We start from the raw sequence: 20015 nt of genomic DNA, 5'->3' as shown, positions 1-20015 counted from the left end.
ATTTCTTTTCATCTTTGCGCACATTGAAATCTACGTTTCTAGCTTCTTCTGATGCTTTGTGTCAGGTTTGGTACCAGGCGCGGCACGCCTGCATAATGCCGCCATGATGTAGAGTATGCATGGTTTCGCTGACAGGACCCCACCCTCCGCGCTTCGTGTGGAGTTGCCCAGATCGCCAACTTCATCTCTAATCGTATGTAGTGTATTTATCACCTTTCCCCGTGTTGATTGTTCGTCTGTGCATATCCGAGTCCTTCGGACGACTGGCACCTCAACTGCTCGTCATTTGACACAGAGTCTGGCTGCTATCATGGCTTATGGACGGGCTCGAGGTGTGCAGACTGACTCCCGGAAGCAGACATGCGTCCCTGTGCTTGGTGACGCAAGGGTGCCAGCCCGCTGGAGACATGACCGTGTAGCTGGATGAGTCCCTGATTCATCGTGACTCCTTAGCGATAACGGGCAAGCCATCGGCTTTCGTCTTTTTTGTGACAGCCTTCAACCCTGCCATCGTCACCGCGAACTCAACGGCGCCGTCCAATCCCTGTCCTGTCGCCTTGGCATGCGGAGCGAAGACCACCTTCATCCACCGACGCCAGTTCTTGAGCGCTGGCACCCCTCCATCCTCAGCTTCATCGTCCACATGTCGATGAACTCCGTAGACCGGTTTTTTGAATAGCGCAACGCGGCAGGCGATCTGCGTCGACCAGACCAGTCCCAGACTTGGTGTCTTGAGGCCGTAATCGGCTAGAGGGTCGTCACCCCATCCTGTAAACCACCGTTGCTGATGATCCAATGCCATCGCGGGCAGGGCTGGGGGTCCGACATCATCGAATCCGGGAGGTTCTGGCATGCTAGACCGCAACTGCTCTGCCATGGACGACGGTGGCTCGACGGCGGATAATGAAAAGTCTGGCGGCGGACCTCTACTCCTTGACGCCAGTGGGCTCTCTTGAGTGAACCTTACGTTGGTACTGGGCGGCGGCATTCTGGAGACCGCAAGTGGGCTGGAGAATCGATCCGCAACCTGGTTGGATACCACGACAGCCAGGTTGTACTTTTGAGCCAGCTCTCTAAGCAAGGCACCCAGCCGTGTCAACTCGTGACTTCGAGCTCCCATATTTGATCCCTGGTTGCCCATAGCACCGCGCTCAAACTCAGCTCGGTAGTTGGAAGCAACGGAATCGAGAACGATGAGGCCGATGTTGCGTCGCTCAACTTCGACTGGGACTTGGAACTGGAGGATGTGTTCTTGTGATTCGAGATCAGGGGTCGATGTGCTTGAGATGCCGTCGAGAGAAGGTCTCTCATCATTGGGAAGATCCTTGAGTCGCGGGTTTGCTGACATCATTTGTGACAGTCGTCTAGTGGACAACTGAGCCTCTGTAGTGATGTACAAGGCGGGCCGACCAAGACCATAAGGAGGGGGTAGCTGAACAGCGAGTAGCAGAGAGAGCAAGAATTGCGTTTTCCCAGCACCGCTCTCTCCCGTGATCTCGGTCACGTATCCGGTCGGCACCCCTCCTCCCAACGCTCTATCTAGGTCATCGTCGAGAGTGCTGATAGTAGACCATTGATTTTGCAGGTCTGTGAGCGATCGCTTGAGAGGCGGGCTCTCGTCCGATTCAAGGTGTGGGGGACCAAAGTTGCGATGAAGAGCGTCGACGACAGCTGCACATAGCCTCTTGACGTCAAGAAGCGGCAACTGCGTACGCTTGCCGATGTCAACAACATCCAAGGTCAGGAGCTCGGTGGTTGATATCTGGTGTCGTTCGAGAGTCTGCACGAGTCCAGCAAATTGCCTGACAGGAAAGTCAGGCAGGAGTTGCGAGAGGTCCGTCATGGCATGGAGCAGATGTCTAGTGGTATGAGGCGGCGAGTTTGGTGCATGGCCCACAAAATCGGATTGTGTGTTGATTCACTCAGAGTCACAAAAGGACTCGGTGGTGATTGTCCAGGCACTGGGGGACGGATTCAGATGAGTGATCTGCAGCCTGGGACGCGTTGTTGACAATCAAGTCATCAGACTTGACAAATTTGTGTTATGAAAAACGGGCGGGAAGGAACACGTCGATGCTCAGCGCTGCATGTCGTCCAGGTACTCTGAACAGTCTCCAACCTACCAGAGCAAGTTGTTGCATGCGACACAACCCAAATCACGGTGTTCACGGATTTCTGCAGCTTGTTACTGCAGTTGGAAGTTGCAGTTGCGGTTGCAGGGTTCCTTACCGACGACGATTGGGCAAGAGTTGGAGCTTGGACTTCATATAGGGGGGGGGGTTATGTAATCACAGACAGATGCCTATTCGCCAAGCAAACGTCCGCCAAGCGACTCTACGTTTTGTTTATGAGACCGCCAATTTTTCCCTGTGCTATACCGACTACCTTTCCTGTGGCTATACTCAACCTGACCGTCATTACTTCTATTATCGTCGTCGTCGTCGCTGTTATCGTCTCCGACAGGATCACTTAAGTACACAGGAAATTTGGCCGCGCAGACAACGGAAACTTCGGCGGTCTCTTGTTTATCGTCTGCATGGCCATCGACAGAAGTCTTGTTTTGCAGCAGCCTTGTCTTCTGTGGACATTCCTTGCTACCAACCACAAAATGGCACAAACAAGATCCTTGAAGCGCCATGGATCTTTGGCATATCAGCCTCGCCCAGGCCCGAACCGCTTTCCGTTCCCACGTCGTTTGCAAAACAAGCCCCCGAATAACACGCGGAAAGACAGTAACTACAGCTTGGGGGTCCTCCATCCCAGACTCAACATGCACGTGTGAAATCTATTCTCTGGCAATTCCGCCACTCCGTCAGGCCATACTCCGGTTCCCAAGAGAAAACGCAGCGCAGGCAGCAAGTCTACTAGTGTACGGCTCTCGTGCGAACCATCAGACCACCCTTATTTCGACCTGACCCGAAGAAGAAAGCACAGGCCCGAGGCTGAAGTCTGCCTTGTACCGATGCTTGTCTAATTTCAGGTTGGATTGGTCGGTAAGCCAGGAAAGATAGTGTCTTCTCTGCTGAGGACCACTAGGCCAGGCTGGCTCAAGGGCGACAGTTCACACGCCGGACACGCACCGATCAGCCGCTAATCTCGGGAAATCCGACTTCCAACGGCATGGTTTGTCGCTTGTAGTGCCCTTGCTATCCTGAAGGATTCGGTCGTCATGTTCGGTGCTCGCGAATTCATACCGAACGAGACAAACTCCACACTTCCAACCGTCAGCATCGTCATAACCTGTCCACGACGGCCTCAATTCCTCCAAAGGTGCCGGAACCGTTTCCGTTAAGCGACGACCAAGAAACTCAAACCACTGGAATTTGGGGATAGCAGGACGTTTAGCAGAAATTCCCATGCTGGGGCTGTGATGTGACGGCTTGGCAATTCAAGGGCGCCTGCGGATCCTGTTCGATTAAAGTCTCAGAATGTCGTTTGCAAATGTCTCAGCTGGGACTGTTAGCTCTCAGCAGACCTCCGCATCAACCCCATCCACAGCTATCAGCGCTTGATACGCTGCTGAACTCTCCCTCTTTATCGTTTGTCTTTGTTTCCGCGTTGACCCCGCCTTCTCGGGCACGCTCTTTAAACATTCGCCAAGCGGCTGTCTTTCCCTTCTCTCTTGGTTCGCACTAACACGGCTTGCTCTATTCAGCTCCTGCAAGCCACAAGGAACCGACCACAACGCAATTGGTCTGGCTGAACCCTGGATGCCTAACTAGTCGCTCCCCTAAAGCCAAGCTTCCCGACTATGATACGAAATTGGCTAGCCTAGGGCTGAGCACCTTGCGATTCGCTGTCGAAGCCAACCAAGCATCACCGGTCCCCGTCGGTGCTCACATCAGTTGCTTCTATCAGCACAACTCGTACTCGGCCGCTGGGGCCCCGAGCATGTTGAGTAGGACAACAATCGAGCGTAGAGGACTGGGAACACAAGGAATGCCTAGTTTATAATGGCGTCCAGCTCTCAATGCCCAAGGGCCTCCTTCTTCTCCCACCTCGCCCTGCTTGGTCTCCCTTGAGTTACTCCGACGTAACTCACAATTGATCATTGCTCGCCCGTCTGATCAACTTCAAACACGAATCAGTCATCATGGTGACTTCGATACGATCCATCGCAAGCCTGGCGGTCCTCTCTGGACTCGCCAATGCGAAACTGTACGCCGTGCCCGAGGCAACTACAACGTTCAACCTGCCGCTCGACCAGTTCAGCCCGCAACCTACGAAGGCACCCGCCTACGCGGATCTGAGGAGAAGACAAACATCAGCCGCGACCACCGTGCTTGTTGCTCCGGATAACACGTGCGGATACATCTCCGGTCGTGCCGGCGCTGCTTACACTTGCGGTACTGCGGCTAGCTGTATCTTCTTCACATCGACCTCGCGAGTCAAGGGCTTCGTGGCATGCTGTGATGCAGACGACTGTGGTGCGCGCCGCACCTGTTACGACGCTCGGCAGATTTCTTCATCGAGCGTTTGCGACAATGGCTGCATGGTGGACAAGTATACCCTCAAGTGGTACGTCTGAAAGTAATGCTGCCGTCTTCTCTCAAGCTAACACGAACGTCCAGCACCAACACAGCAAGGCCATACTGCAACACAATCTCCTTCTCGGGCAGCGTCTTTGACTACTGGTGCAACACCCTCGAAATCTCAACGGCACAAGCTGCTGTGACGACCTTTGAGGGCCAGACAGGGCGTACTTGGGTACCGCTCGCTCTAACGGACGACGCTACTTCGAGTCTTCGGGCCCCGAGTGCGTCCGGCAGGTTCACTGCGACCGGAACCGGCTCCCCCGCAGATCCAGTGGCTTCCGACCCCACCAGCAACAACAATAATAATAACAACAACGACAACGATAGCAACGACAACAAGTCTTCCACTCCCGTTGGTGCCATCGTCGGAGGCGTTGTTGGAGGCCTGGCCGTCATTGCTCTTGTCGGCCTCGCAATCTTCCTCATCCTTCGCAAGAAGAAGAAGCCGGCCCAGAACCAAAATCAGCAGCCGCCTCAAATCCAGCCCCAGCCCCAGATGGCTCAGAACAACTACCAAGGAGGACCACCACCTCAGGCATCCCCTCCTAACCAGTACGCTACGACTACTCAATCTCAAGTGTGGGATCATAAGTACGGCGGCCCCCCGGTGGCAGGATACCCCCAAAGCTACGGCAGCACGTCTCCTCCTCCCCAAGGTGGTTACCAGCAGCCTGGGCAGCCTGGCTACTTCGTGGCGGGCAACATGGTGCCCGACCGCGCAGACACCACGAGCCCCATGTCCGTGTCTCAAGCAACGGATAACCGGTACAGCACCCAAACCGTCGCCGGATACCAGCCGCAACAGCCTCCTCCACAGCAGCAGCAGTTTGCGCAGCCGCAACCTACGATCCACGAGGCGCCGGCCACCAACGATGGCCACCGGGGCCAGATGCATGAGCTCGCTTGAGCAGGCACGTCCGCCGCTTGTACGTGCTAGCTGAGGGGCAGGGATGTTGATTTGATGATACCTGTTGCTTTTTTCTTGTATATTTTATGGCAACTCATCTGGCCTGTGCTGGCAATAGATGGAAACCCTTTTCGTAGACCAGTGTATGACGGCAATTCCTGATAGAGAATCTCAAAATTGCCAGCCAACGGGATGGATTGTGCTCCCTGAACCCTTGCGAATACACCATGTGAGAGCGATACGTCAGTTGTGTGAAGACGAGGTCCAATCCCATGGTTCACTAAGAGTAAGTATCACATGGGGACCACCTGGAAGAAAACGCCAGCGACTGAGACATACCGCGACCACTGCGAAACTTCTTCTAGTCTTCTGAATTGGTGTGAGAAATGTCTTGGTACGGCGCTGGGGTCCCAGATCTGAAGTCTGATGCGCGTGCCAACGAGCCTAGCAAATAACGGTTTGATAAGCTACCTACTTCATTCGCACACCATGTGCATGTATGCAAAAGTGAGTTGCGGATTTACAGGCACAAGCCACAAATTATCGGACTAACATTGACGGACCCGTGCAAAGATTTATCCAAACGGAGGGTATATTTCCAGAAAGAAAAGGGCTTGCTACTCTATGTGCTCAGCTTGCGCAAACTCGGGGGTGTCACAACATCCCCGTACCACCCAATACTCAATGTCCACGTTCTAGTCATACACAAAACGTGTCGTCGTACAACGTTACCGCGTCCGCTTCAGGCAGCCAAATAGGACAACAGACAAGTCGCCGGATCAGTAGTCGATCAGCCTCAGCTTCTTGCCAATCTCCCTACGACGCGCCTGCACCGCCGCACGCTCCGAGGGTTTCGTCTCCCCATTGTCGAGATTCTCGCCACGAGCCTTGAGCGCTTGGAGTAGCATACCGGCATCGAAGAAGCCATCTGCAATAGCAAGTTAGCAAATACTTTACTGTTTTGTATGGGTCCATTGGTTACTTACATCCGCCAATCTCGTCGTCCTCGCTAAGGGCAATGCTTTCCTCGGTGGGCGACTGTGTTCCCGTCGAAGATCTGGCAATCGAGGGTTTAATGGCGTCGTGAGCCGTGATCAGGCGGCCCCGGGACTTGATTCCCTTGACCGGCTTCGGGCGCGGCTGGTCCAGCTCACGGGCACGCGTCTGCCTGACGCCTGTGCCGCGGCGGGATGTGATTCGGAGTATGCGCCTAACCTCCAGCAGGTAGCTCTCGAGAGTATCCACGAAGCGCTTGGTTTGGCGATGCTTGCTCGAAACACAGATTGCGAGACCCTCATCCTTGATGATATAGCCGATGCCGAACCCGTCGCCCGAAGTCGGCCCAAAGCCAAAGTGTCGCAGCGATGGGTTGCCGCAGTTGGAAGTGGACATAATGGTGTTGTTCAGCTTGTCCCAGCCGCTGTCGGCGAAGATATGCGGCATCGAGGCTTGGCCGTTGCCGTTGCGAGAGTTGGTGCTGTCGCCGCGCGCGCGGCCCGTAGACTGCACATCGACGCCGTTGAGGGAGAGGACCGAATCCCGTCCGGGGCTTCCAACGGCAGACCCCGAGTCGCGCTCGGAGTAGCCGTCGATTGGGCTGGAGTAGCCATTAGTACTCACGCCACTGAGCTCTTCGTCGATGGAACGCTGCCAAGTGCAGAAGAGGGCGTAGAGATGGCGGTCGCAGCCCTGCGCCTTTGCGCACTCCCTCGTGGTGTTCACGTGCCGCTGGCATGCCTTTCGTAGCGCCTCAACCTTTTGCTCGGCCGGATTGTCAGCCCAAAAGGTCTGGACAAAGTCCACTGATGCGTCGGAAACGCTTCGGATCGCTTCGGTCCGCCCGTGGAGGAAGATCTTGGTCATGGCGGGCTCGTATGTGCACTCAACCCGGCCGTATAAACCGTAGTAAGCAGCCTGGAAGGCCATCTGAACGAACGCGTCTGGGGAGAAGCCCATCGACGTCATAAAGTTCTTCCCGTAGTGCTTGAAGTCCAACGTTCTGAACTCGTTCTGCTCAATGAGATCTGCGAGTCTCGATTCGGCGAAACGCACAGCTATGCTCAGCTCAGGGCTCAAATCCCACTCGAGCTTGTGGGGGGTTGTGCTGACTTCGCCGAAGCTGTCGGGGTCACGCTTCGCCGGGTCGGGACTCGTTGACGCCCAGAGGGTCGGGGCCTGGCCGTTGATGGTCCTCGCAAAGCGCAGTATCGTGTCCGTGTATACATCGCTGGCAAATCTCAGGACTGTGTGGCCATCCACACCAGTATGCTCGAAGTTGATTCCAGCACTGCCGTTCTTGCAGACGATGATCTGCAGCTTGTCGTACCATCTGTTCGTGCAGGTTCCAACCTGCACACCCTTCTCGACCAGACTGGTGCCACACAGCATGTTGCCGCAGAGAGCGTCAGCGTCGGCTGGCTCGGTATAGTCCAAACACAAAACAAACAGGGCGGAGTCGACTATTCCCAGGCAATCGGCATTGTTGGAGCCCTCCTCCCGTGTCAATACGTCTCTCAGCCCCGACCAGATCTTCCGATTCTCTGTGCTCAAAACACCCAAGGCTCCTTTTGCTGCATCCTGAATCGGAACTTGTGCTGCGTCATCGATGATTGTCTGCAGGTTGATTGAGACGTCCTTTTCAGTCATGATCAGGTCATGGTTGCCGTCCAAAACGTCGAACCAGTAGAATTGGCCGTGGCACATGATGACGATGTGCCTCGAATCGGGGTCCTGCTCGATCTGGCAGCCATTGTCGGTAGGCACGCGCGCTGTACCGAATAGCCTGGAGTATTGGTACATGCACAGAGGCTGACCCTTGATGTTGTCTGGAGGAAGCTCCTCTTTACGAACGGCACGAACGAACTCCAGAGCCGACACCACGAGTGACGCCGCTCGAGTCACCTGGTTGTTCCTCGCCGGAGTTGGGTCATCTTCCAGCAGGAAAAAGGGGTTTAGGTTAAGGACAACCGGGTTGTCAAAGTTGAGGTATGAATCATACCCTAGACTAGTCAGCACGCTCGAGGAAGCCGTCTGCGCTGAGAACTTACAAAATTGTTCGATATAGCTAGACTTGTCTACGGCATAAGCCTTCAGCTTCTCCTGGAGAGCTGGGCCATCATTCTTCAAGAAATCCTGTACGGCCTGCCTAGTGTCGGAGTGCTCTCGTCCAGACTGAAGCGGCTTCAGAGCAGTAAGGTACTTTTCGCAGGTGACCTCTAGTTCTGGGATGGGTAGTTGCTTGAGACTATCTTGCGCGGCAAAGGTGACACCGCCGTCGACGGACTTGTCCTTGTAGACTGCCATAGAGTTGGCGTCCTGGCTGCTCCTCGTCGGCTTTGGTGACTCGATTTGTTTCAGAAGATCAGTGGTATCGGGAACTGAGCGAGGAACCGAAGAGTTGTTTAGGGACTTTTCGAGGGTCTCGCCGAGAGGCCTGGGTCGCGAGAAGATTCTAACTTGAGTGGGCATTTTTGTCAGCGGCGGATGCGTAACCTCTTTAAGCGTAGAGGGGCGAGACGTTGGTGCTGATATTCAGTCCGCGCAGCGCCGTGCGGTAGAAGTAATGACAGTCTTGGAAGCAGTACGCTGGCATTACACTAGACAATGCTACGACATATGGGTATACTGTGGGTAGACTTGCACGAGGAGAAAGGAAAGGAGGAGTCGGCTCGGCTACGGCGCGGGATGGACCAGGAATATATCAACGGGCCTAAGGAAGTCGGAGAGGAGACCGACGAGGTGCGACTAGGTAGGTAGGCAGGAGGTAGGCAGGCAGGCACTAGCATACCAAGAGCGGCACTCTACCAAAGCAAGATGGAGATGAGATGGGAAAGGCAATAGATGGGATCAAGTGGAACCCCCCACAAACCAGACTGGGATGGGCTGGCGTGGAGTTCCTCCGGGGTCCCGGGGTCTTGTCCTCGAGGCACGCCTTTCACATGTGCAACAGTCTTGGGGCTTGGAAAGGTACCGCAGAACCGGAAGTAGGCGCTTGACTGGGGTGGCGGGAGAGAGGAAAACGGGGAGGGGAGCAGGTGGGATGGGGGGAAACTGGGCTCTGCTGGCTGGGTCTGGCCTTGGGTTTGGGGGCTTGTGAAACTCGCTCCGCAGGGCCGACGTGAGATGGTAATTTGGGAGGAGACCAGTTTCGTAAACTGCCGAGACTTTTGTTCTCTGGATAAAGGTATCAGGACAGGGGAGAGGAAGAGAAATGCCACCTACCGGCACGGTGAGCGATTGCGTGCGGCCGCTGGCGATGCCGAATGGTTCAATCTTGACGGCCAGTGATTGCGGAAATGATTACCACGGTAGAAAACACCTGGTGTAGATAGATGGTCGTGGAGGATCGGAGTGGCTGGAAACAGTCAGCCTCTAGCCTAGACATTATGACTACTCGTCCTTGAACGTGGCAAGCACGAGGATGACACGAGGAGACACCGGGAGGGATCGGTCAGGCACCCGTCACTCACCTCTCTGCTTCGGAGTGCAGATGCTATACGGATATTTGCGCACGGTCTGGTTGTCTGCTGGGAGCAATCTCACTGCTGGCTACACACTAGCTGCAAGGGACTGTGTTTGACCGCGGGAAGAAGAGAAGAATCGGGTTGAACGGGGGCGACGGGGATGCTGGAAAAAGAGTGCCTGGGTCGGCTGCAACGATGGCAACGTTTGACGGCGATACGGACGCTAGATGGTAGGTCGAAGGTAGCTGTGATGCAATCAATGCGATGGGCGCTTCTGGAAATTCGACGTCAGGCCTCCACCACCCGGCGCAGTGCAGGTGCAGGTAGGCAGGCGGATGCAAGTGCAGGTGCAGGTGCAGGTGCAGATGATTCGGCTCGGCTTGGCTTCGCCGCTTCAGGCTGGTGAACCCCACGGGGTTGTGGACAGGCTAAGAACACTCTCTGCGCAACAGTGCAGGACGTGGACGTGGACGTGGACGTGGACGTGGACGTGACAGGCGCAAGGTTGGAGAGCCTTTCGGGCGAAGGGGAATATCGAAGAACGTGGCAATGGCCGCCTCTGGTTGGACGGACGGATCGACTGCGTTTGATGCCACCACCCGAGAACAGAAAGGCAGGCGACTGGGGTTGTGAGTTTTGAGTGGGTTGCGACACTCAAATGCCCTTCCCTCCTGCTTGGCGGCTGACTGACTGACTGACTTCCGAACGGCGCCGAGGGGTGTGCCGGCTGGGTGTGAGTGCGTGCTTGTTCTTTGCTCGTGAAGATCCTCCGGGGTCTGCACTAACGTCGGCCGAACAGGACGGATGATAGTCTGGCCTAGAATAGACTTCCCCAGCAATCCCGAAGAGTTCCGACGTGTTGGCCTTAAACACGATGAGAGGCTGCTATTGCTATCAAACCTCATCCAAAACCATGAATTCCAAACGGCGCGGCGTCAGTCGAGGACCAAAAAAAGAGAGAAAAGAGGGGAAGATGCAGAATGCGGGCAATGATTCATTCCGGGATGGGCTTATTGGAGAAATCGCAAGGGTCGCAGGGTGGACAGGGGTTGCCGCGGCGGGTTGAAAGTGGGAAATGTGGAGGACGTTGGAACGGGGATAGCTTCCCCTAGTGCGAGGTGACGATGAACGATGGCAGACAGAGAGTCCAAGACCGAATGTGACTTGTAACCCTGTCGGATCCCAGACTGCGCTATTATTGAAGTTGCTGCCCACTTTGACTCGCTGACATGTGCCCAGTTGGCAGCCAAGAAACCACGGCGATCAGGACCAACGGGAAGTCTGTCAAGTCTTGGGTCGCTTTACTCACAACGCTTGGTGCCGACTTGGGGTTTGATTGGTATGCGGGGCCTTTTCGTGTGCTTCTCTCCCGCGAGCCGAACACAACACTGCGACTTGTGTGATTTGAGATTCTGCTGATGAGTTGGCAATAGATAAGGAGTGAGAGGGTGCTGTGCTATATGTGTCGAAGAAGTCTATCATCCGGCAATCAACACAGTAGCTATGCAACGCACTGAGGCGGCGGAAGCCATTGAATCATACCAAGCCTCCTGTGTTGCGATTTTTCCATATCCCCGAGAGACTCACTCCCCTTACTACTGTCCAGAGGCGAACGTTGATGGATCGGTGATGCATAGCGACTTCTCTTCAGCGGGCTGGACCGCCCCAATCGACGCCAACGCGCTTCTCCGGGCCAAGACCGGACCAAAGACCAGCCCGAGCTCTGAGGTTCTCTGATTGCCGGTGACATTTCCTCCCCGCTCAAGGTGTTCGGATCAAAGGACCAAGACGTGGTGGACGGCACGACGGGAAGGTCGCTAACTGTGAGTTGTGGATAAGGGCCGAAAACGGCTGGCGCCTAGGTGCCCTGGGGCACCGCTGCCCAGGCCTGTTCCCCCCCACGGCCTCCTTGTCAGTGGGCTCGAAACCCGTCCCTACGGGTCACAACAGCAGTCAACTGCATGCGCCTAACGTGCGCTTAGTGGCTGACCCGTTCCGCTGCCAGCTGACGCTGAGATGGGATCATTTGCAGCCCGTCTGGTTGGTCCGTTGACAAATTCGAGAGACCGTCCGCCAGACCAACTCGCCGTTTTCTCCCTCCGCCGAGAAATTCCCGGCGTTGCGGAACCTGGGGTGCCGGTGACACAGCATTCCACGTCTTTGTCCCCCGCCATCTTGATTGCATTTGATCCATCTTGCGTCGTCTTAGCTCCTGCTCCGATTCCCGAGTGCAACCCGGTGTCATCGCCACATTGCCCGGGAGAGCAGCGGGAACTCGGCCTTGGATGAGTGCAACTGTCCCGTTCGGCCCCACTATTGATAACCGGCCGGGCCGCCGGATCAACCAGGTCATCGTTGCGGACAGTCTCAGCAACCAAAGACATGATCTGAAAATAGGTTGCATGACATGTTTCAGCTACAGAATCCTGTGTAGCATTCGACTTCTCAACCCAGTGGTTCTTGCCAATAGTAAATGCTTCTTGCCGTCCAATTTTATCTTACTTACACCCACAGTGGCGCAAATAGTATAGGGGCTTGTACAAGCAAATACTATGCGACCAATATTCTTTAATAAGCATGAGTGATCAAGCCTGACGAAGCGTGCGTCGTCCGATAACTATCCCACATTGTGATTGCGCCCCGTCTTCCCCGTAGCTCACATTCTTGATCTTCGGGGCTGGTCGGTACGAGATTTTTGTGCCTTTTATGAGGCCTAATTGTACGTTCGTTCAATTGCCAGCTCACTGGTAGTAAAAGAATATGAGCATTTCTGCTTCGGGAACATTCACAACACTAAGGTTAAATGACATGCCTTGTAGCTGCTATGATTTACCCTGCATTTCGTCATTAGTCAACATCAAATTGGAAATGTATTAGAGATCGATCACTTACATCTACTATGTGAGCCACTGCATTGCCGTTCGGCTCTGAAGAGATGTTATTCTGCAAATGGCAAGCAAACATGCTCATTCTTCTGGAACACTGCCTGACTTCGAGACTCCAGGTCAGCATGGTCCATGTTGACACAAAAGAACGTTTCTGATTCTGATATCCACTTTGGGGAAGCCTGTAGTGTTCGGACGGATAGGTAAAGTGACAGAGATGATGGGAATCATCAAGGATAATAAGTGTTGAAATAAAGATAGTGACAACGACGAGAACTATGACGATATGAACAAGACCGGAAATACAAAAAAAACCAAAAACAAAAAAACAAAAAAAAAACCCCGGCATTACAGGGGTGAGAAAATGAGTGAAGTAACTGGTCCAACTCGCGGCCTGCTTATCCAAAACCCTCCGCTCGGATAGTAAAATTCTTTTAGAATACCAGGCGTGTATAGTAGACGTCAGCATGAGCCCAAGTTGGGCATTTACAAAACCAACCCGCAAGCTGCAGACGATTGTCCCACCTTAGCTCAGGGCAAACCGCGAGGCACAGTGATGACTTGGCTTCTAGATCGTGTAGATCAAGTGAACAAAACGGTTTGGCAGTGACCTCATACTCAAGGTATTCTCGCATAGAATGCGAAAATTTACGCAACATGTTTTGGAATGCTGGCTGTCAATGTGCGCTAACACTATCTGCAACAAGCGCTGGGTGAGCCCGTGGCTATGTCTGAAGGTAGGTAGTATGCGGAGTGTAGCTCAGTAGGCCTTCGCTCGAGATCAGCACATATGCGAAACTATCCGACTAGCTTCGAGATGGGGCTTGCGACAGTAGATGGAGATCACGAGCAATGCGAAGCCACGTGTGTCAACTTCAGGCACCAACTCCGCCTGCCGGCTTTCGCTCGATTTGGAGACACAAAACGGTGGACTACTGATACGCAACTCATTCCGCGATTCGATGCCGTAGCGCTCGATGAGAAAGAAGTAACCCACGTGGCCATACGATTGTTCTGTTTGTCAGCGGGAAACAAATCAGCTTACATGAGAGCTTTGGATATGCGACTTGGGATGAACAACATATTTCCTACATGAGATGACAGATCTCATCTGCTGAAGTGCTTCCTTTCACACCGGACGTTTCGACCAAAAAGAGACCAAATTCCAGCCGTTGAAATGAAGTGACTCAACCTCAGTTGAATCACAAAGTCGACATGCGGAAGTTCCTTTGGCGTGCCGAGTTCCGAGAAGCGATGCGAAGTGGAAAAGAACTTCGGTGTAAAGAGGCGCAGTGCTACCTGAGCGATTCCCTTTTGGGCATTCGATTCGAGGTCCACGCGCGTGGTTCAGCGAGATAAGATGCAAGGAGAGTCCAAACGGTAGCGTCGTAAAGGCGGAGTTGTATTACCCCATGCGAGAGATGCACGTCAGCCGCATGTCGTCCACAACGACGAAGCTTAGCGGACTGCCTGCCGGGATGATTTGGTGAAGATGCAGTCAAAGGATCGAGGAGATGCGCCCTGAGCCAAGGCGGCAGGACCCTTCGAGCTGCCACTGCTCCACCCTCGCACTCGCTTAATTGCTAAGCTCTTCTTCCTGCGGGGCCATTATTCTGATCGAGCCTATCTACTGGCTGAAATGCGATAAGGCTGGTCATGCTGGCCCAAGCTCCAAAATGCTTGTCCTCTCCCGGCAACGCCTCGTGGACGGGAAGGGCGACGTACGAATGCGACGAAAGCGACGGAGTCTCCCCATCTGGCACCTTTCACAAGGGCTCGGGCTGTGCTGTTGCGTCTTCCTCATTGCATTCTCTGCCATTCATGGGGCTTGAGCATGGCTGTCGCTCTCCCCATTGCACATCGCCAAAATCATGGCGGCAACCTATTCCGATAGGCCATGTCGTTGGCCTCCCTGCCTGCTCCCCTCGCGCATTCGACTAGACTGGTCGTCTTACCCGTCCGGTGGCTGATTTCATTAGTGATGGATCTGAGAACCTGGTCTCCGAGTGGATGGTTCTTCATGTAAGTTCCCTTACCTATGTCCCTTCGGGCGTAAGGTATATATAAGGCGTCCATGTCTCTGATCTTATTGAATTATGCTCACCAACATCAGCCATCTCTTTGTCTAGACTCGAGGCTCTTAGCAACAGCAGCATATCATATAAGCCTTCCGTCCCACTATCAAAGCTTATTCCGCAACTTTACTCGACTACTTCAGGGCTTTCCTGCAGCTCAAAATCTGTCTTGAGACGAGGAAGGACAATTATCGCCGACATGGTCTTCATCTACTTGGGTAAAAAGGCCTACCGCGCTATCCAGGCCAAGAAGAACGCCAACCAGACAAAGACAGCAAATACACCGAACGCCGCTATAGCTGAGGGGGAAATTCCAGAGGATGTCGCCAGCGAGGGCGCCACCGACCAACACATCGGCAGTCAGGGCAAGGTAGAACGAACGACGAGCAACTCAACATGCAACCACCAATACGACACGACAGCTGGAGCATGTCCGACCTGCAAGTCTGAACGCAAGGCACGATTGGTCTACAGAGTCAGGATCTTCGCAGGCCTACTTCTGCCATTCGTGCTGCAAGCTCTGGATGTCACTATTGTTGCGAGTGCACTTCCTTGGATCGCAGCCGACTTTCGTCCGTCACTTTCCGCCTAGATCCTGCTATGAATGCTCAGCTAACAGATCGGCAGGTGAAACTAGTCAGCTGAACTGGATCATTGCCGCCTTCAACCTCACATCCGCTGCGTTCATTCCCTTCTGGGGCCAAATTGCGGATATTTTTGGGCGTCACACCTCCCTCCAGACCTGCCTGGTCCTGATGCTCATCGGCAGTGCGCTTTGCACCGGAGCCCCCACCTCCGCCTACGCCGTGCTCCTCCTCGGCCGCGCCTTTCAAGGACTCGCCTGCGCTGGACTGAATGTTCTGGTTCGAATCTGCATCGCAGACCGAGTGACGCTGCGCGAGAACGCCAAGAACTGGTCCATCTTCTCCTTCTTCGGTGGTGTCATCGGCTGGGGACTTGGTCCTCTGATCGGAGGCCAAATCACTTCAAAGTCTCACTGGAGATGGTGCTTCGGACTCAATCTGCCCATCGCTTTCGCCAGCATGCTCATCATCTACTTCGTCCTCCGCTCCGAACTTCTTGGGCCTCAACCGATTCCCCAGCTTGATGAGACGACAGAAACGGGCAGACGCACCACCTTTGCGAAGCGTCTTCAAACGATCGATGTCGGCGGCCAGTTTCTCTTCCTGTTCGGCTTCGGTCTGTTGATTCTCGGCCTTTCATGGGCCGGCGCAACGTACGCCTGGGACAGCGCCGCGGTGCTCGTCACCCTCATCTTCGGCTTCATCATCAGCATCTTATTCATAGTCTACGAGTACCACATGGCTCCCGGCAAGTTTCTCGCTCGTCATTTCCCTTCCCAAAAGGCCATGATTCCGTGGGAGCTAGTCCGCACAAGGGACATTGGCCTCTTATTCTACACATCCTTCGCCACCGGCATGGCAATGTACTCGGTCCTCTACTTCTGCAACATCTACTTTACGATGGTAAAGCTCTGGTCAGCCGACCAGGCCGGTACGCAGCTGCTGTACTTTACGCCTGGATTGGGCGTCGGAGTCTACGTCTCCGCCTTCATGTGCAACTCCTGGCCTAGGAAGACGTTCCCTCCCATCTTCCTCGGCTCCATCTTGGAGATGGTCGGTATCGGCTTGGTTGCCTGGGCCATATCCACCGAGCACGACCCGACCGTCTACGGAATGATGGCCCTCACCGGTGTCGGCACCGGTCTCCGTGTCATGCCGGTTCCCCTCCATGGTATCGGCCACTTCCCTAAGAAGATTGCAGCTGTCGTCTCCCTCATGGCCGTTGCCTACCCCTTTGGAGGCACTGTGGGCTTGACGATCTTGACCACGGTATACAACAATGTGTCCGGCATCAGCAACGATTCCCCTCTGAGAGACTTCACCACGTTGAAGAATTTGCCGGCTGCGGAGCAAGCTGCAGTCACCCACGACGCCAAGATGGGTATTGTCTGGGCCTACGTCGCCATCTGCCCCTTTATGGTTATCGTGAGTAAAATCGTCAGCCAGGATACCGTGCGCAATGATTCTAACATGTCTCTCTTTAGTGCACAATTACTGCCTCATTCCTGGGCAACGTCTACATTTCCAGGACCGAGAGTGAGGGGCAAAATGCCATCTACAGAGGGGTGTATCTGCTCAAGCCTTTCCGCAGGATGCCGATAAAGAGATCACGACCACAGAGCACCATTCGGGTGATGAGCGTATTCCGAAGTAGTTGCATGCGGCGGCTTACAGTGCATGACGTTGGAACGTTTTACGATTTTTCTTTGTCGGAGTACTTGGAATTAGGAGTTACAATACCCGATTGGAAAGTTGCATCCAAACAGCGGAATAGATCAGAATTGGGCATCAGTGGTTGAATTAAGTACCTATCAAATCATGGCCTGTGTTATCATTCATCTACGAATGGAGATGGTTCAATCACATCTGTTACGTATGACGCTCGTTGCCATGTGATGAAGTCTTCATGTGAAATCCGTGCTGTAGTACAACACTCCTGATCCAAAGAAGAGAAAAACAAGATCTGGCTGTCATCTCTTGAATGGAACCGAGAGCAGGGAATCAGACGGCAATACATCTGGGCGCAGATCCTTATCCCGACGTGATTCGCCAGCAACGACGCCGAGGCGAGGTGGCCAAGTTGGCCCGAACGGGAAAGTGGGCTGTTTGGCTGTCGCAAAGCACCGCTCCGGCCACGCTCTGTACTCACTCCAACATCATCTCATCCGCCACAAAGCGACCTTGCCCCCGTGGTAGTCCCAATCATCACTACCATGATTCCAGTTCCAATATCGTAGATTCACAGCACTCCGGACCGCCCCTTCTCGGCCATATCTTATAACCCGCGCTGCATCTCACACTCCCCGCCCACTTCCCTGCGACTTGACCGCATCTCATCGTTCCGCCATGACATCCCAGATCGAGAACCCCCCGCCCCCCCTCCCGGACGAGGAAGCCCACCTCAAGGCCCTCACGTCCGCCTCAAAGTTCTGGCTCGAGTTCTCCGTCTTCAACGACGGCCTGGACGCCTCGCGCGCGGCGTCACTCACATCCGCCGCCGCGGGGGCGCACGAGCACTTCCACCGCTTCCCGGACCTGCCCCCGGAGATCCGCCTCAAGATCTGGTCCTACCTCGTCGTCCCTCGCGTCGTGACGGCGTGCTGCTTCGAGCGGGACTCGCGCCTGCCATCCCGCCGCCAGGCCTTCCTCGACCGCTCCGGCGGCGCCTCGAGGGCGGAGGAGCCGGCAAAGGAGGGCGTCGTGTTCAACCCGACGTGCCCCGTCATCCTCCGCGTCTGCCGGGAGTCGCGCGCCCTGGGGCTTGAGCACTACGAGCTCGCCTTCGGGTGGAGGATCTCGGCGCTGCTCAGCCACACGCCCATCGCGCGGCCGCCGCGGGCGTGGTTCAACTTCCGCCTCGACTCGCTGTACCTCGTCGGCGAGCTGGAGGCGTACGACCAGTACGGCTTCAACTCGCCCATGGTGTACTTCCTCAAGAGGGAAGACACGAAGAGGGTCAAGTACGTCGCGTGCGCCTTTGAGGAGCTGCACTACCCGGAGCAGGAGTCCGACCAGATCTTTGGATGCCTGTGGCACGTCGTGGATAGGTTCTCCGGCGCTAGGCGGCTGCTGCTGGCCGTCACGCCGAGGGACGAGGAGGGGATGAAGGGGTGTCTCATGCTCAGCACGGATAACGTGATGCAGAAGATCTGGAACGGCTGGATATTGGGGACGACCGTGACAACGTCCAGCCTGGCAGACACGCAGATTTTGCTAGTGAGGGAGTGTGACTTGGCGGACACCATGGTGTCGCATGCTGAGGAGGATGAGAACAAGAAAGCGAGGCGGTGAACTCGCAGCATCTTTTGCCTTTTCCTTTTTTGGGGTCACTTCATTGCATAGTCCGGAGTTTAAGCGTTCTTCAGTGGGATTTCTTTTGGTGTTGTACAATAGTTTACATGAATAGAGGAGAGGTGGCGGTGATGATGCCGCCCGCGTAATGATGATTGAATGAATTGGTATGTCCCGCTACCCCAATAACGCCCTGTTTTCATTGCGCCGTTTATCCCGTTGTCGAATCTCTCATTTTCACTCATCATGTAGTGCTCTCATTCCTTCTTGGCTCAGCCCTTGCAAGCAGGACTCGGGCTGTCATTTCCCCTCCGCATCCCGCCGAGCAGCCAGTCCGTCAGCCCGACGACCTTGGCCCCCACGCCCTTCTCCCAGTCCCCGCTTTCCTGCACCGTCTCGATGGTATGGCTCAGTATCCGTCCCTCGGAGTCGAACTGGAACACGAACAGCCCCGTGAAGGGTTTGTCGCCATCCTTTTCCGTTGCGGCGCCCCCTGCCGTTGTCGTCGTGGCCGAGCCGTTCTTCCCACCGGCGCACCACCTGACGACGAGCTGCTCCGGCACAGCTCCCGAGCGCAAGGGCGCAAAGGGGAGAGGATGCTTCGTCACGCGCTCGGAGATGATGGACAACCGCACATTGCCGACCAGAGGTAGCCTGTTCCAGGCGATCGGGGCGCTCCAAAGAGCGGCTGTATAGGCTACCCTCCCGGAGACGGTTGGCAGGTGAGGATGCGTCGTCGGAAATAGGTGGAGGGAGATGTTGGGTGCGAGGATCTCCTGGGGGAGGGGTGACTGGAGGACTTTGGGGAGGTGTTCTTGTAGGACGCGCAATGCTGTTTTTACCTCGTATTAGTCTTGTCCTCATTCATTCGTTACGCAGTATAGTTTGGACGTACTCTTGCCTAGATTGGCATTGTTTTCGTTACCGGGATTCTTCCCCGGCTTCCCGCCGTCGGCTAGCACCGTGTTGGAGGGGTTGAAGTAGCGCTTCGGGGGCTCGCCCTCCTTCGTCCTCTGGCGCGCAAGAACGAATGGAGGGGGAGGCGGAGACGGAGCTGTTGCGGTCGCTGCCACCGCGGCTGCCGCAGCGACGGTAGCAACGGCGGTCGAGGGATGCGTCGGGACGTTCGGCGTGTGCAGAGAAGTGCTCGTGGGGTTTGCGCAGGAGGACCAGAGCTGTGAGGTCAGCGGAGACGTCGCGGCGGCGCGCACGCCTGAAGGTGCCGATGTAAGACGCAAGGCGGCCATGGGACCTGAAGGGCAGTTATCATGAAAC

The 20015-nt window shown here is 55.1% G+C and overlaps 5 protein-coding genes across 5 annotated transcripts; 2 read left to right on the top strand and 3 right to left on the bottom strand.

Annotated features, from left to right (window-relative positions):
• Nucleotides 1–436: 436 nt before the first annotated feature.
• Nucleotides 437–1351, bottom strand: COL26b_003574 (uncharacterized protein; the record flags this gene model as incomplete). The annotated part of the gene is made up of 1 exon (XM_053176469.1): nt 437–1351. The coding sequence occupies one exon, from the start codon at nt 1349–1351 to the stop codon at nt 437–439; it is 915 nt and encodes a 304-aa protein (XP_053039556.1).
• Nucleotides 1352–4093: 2742 nt separating this feature from the next.
• COL26b_003573 (uncharacterized protein) lies at nt 4094–5442 on the top strand (the record flags this gene model as incomplete). The annotated part of the gene is made up of 2 exons (XM_053176468.1): nt 4094–4518; nt 4572–5442. The coding sequence occupies 2 exons, from the start codon at nt 4094–4096 to the stop codon at nt 5440–5442; spliced, it is 1296 nt and encodes a 431-aa protein (XP_053039555.1).
• Nucleotides 5443–6221: 779 nt separating this feature from the next.
• COL26b_003572 (uncharacterized protein) lies at nt 6222–8910 on the bottom strand (the record flags this gene model as incomplete). Its single annotated transcript, XM_053176467.1, has 2 exons — nt 6222–6370; nt 6429–8910. 2 exons carry the CDS (start codon nt 8908–8910, stop codon nt 6222–6224), a joined length of 2631 nt encoding a protein of 876 aa, XP_053039554.1.
• Nucleotides 8911–15064: 6154 nt separating this feature from the next.
• Nucleotides 15065–18740, top strand: COL26b_003571 (uncharacterized protein; the record flags this gene model as incomplete). The annotated part of the gene is made up of 4 exons (XM_053176466.1): nt 15065–15437; nt 15493–16874; nt 16934–16985; nt 17695–18740. 4 exons carry the CDS (start codon nt 15065–15067, stop codon nt 18738–18740), a joined length of 2853 nt encoding a protein of 950 aa, XP_053039553.1.
• A 272-nt stretch (nt 18741–19012) lies between these two features.
• COL26b_003570 (uncharacterized protein) lies at nt 19013–19987 on the bottom strand (the record flags this gene model as incomplete). Its single annotated transcript, XM_053176465.1, has 2 exons — nt 19013–19428; nt 19636–19987. 2 exons carry the CDS (start codon nt 19985–19987, stop codon nt 19013–19015), a joined length of 768 nt encoding a protein of 255 aa, XP_053039552.1.
• Nucleotides 19988–20015: the final 28 nt, after the last annotated feature.

Source organism: Colletotrichum chrysophilum (assembly GCF_026319265.1).
Source record: "Colletotrichum chrysophilum strain AFK26 chromosome Unknown scaffold_20, whole genome shotgun sequence".
Taxonomy (NCBI): Eukaryota; Fungi; Ascomycota; class Sordariomycetes; order Glomerellales; family Glomerellaceae; genus Colletotrichum; species Colletotrichum chrysophilum.
The sequence above is the reverse complement of the archived record's forward strand: the minus strand, read 5'-3'. Positions and strand labels throughout refer to the sequence as shown.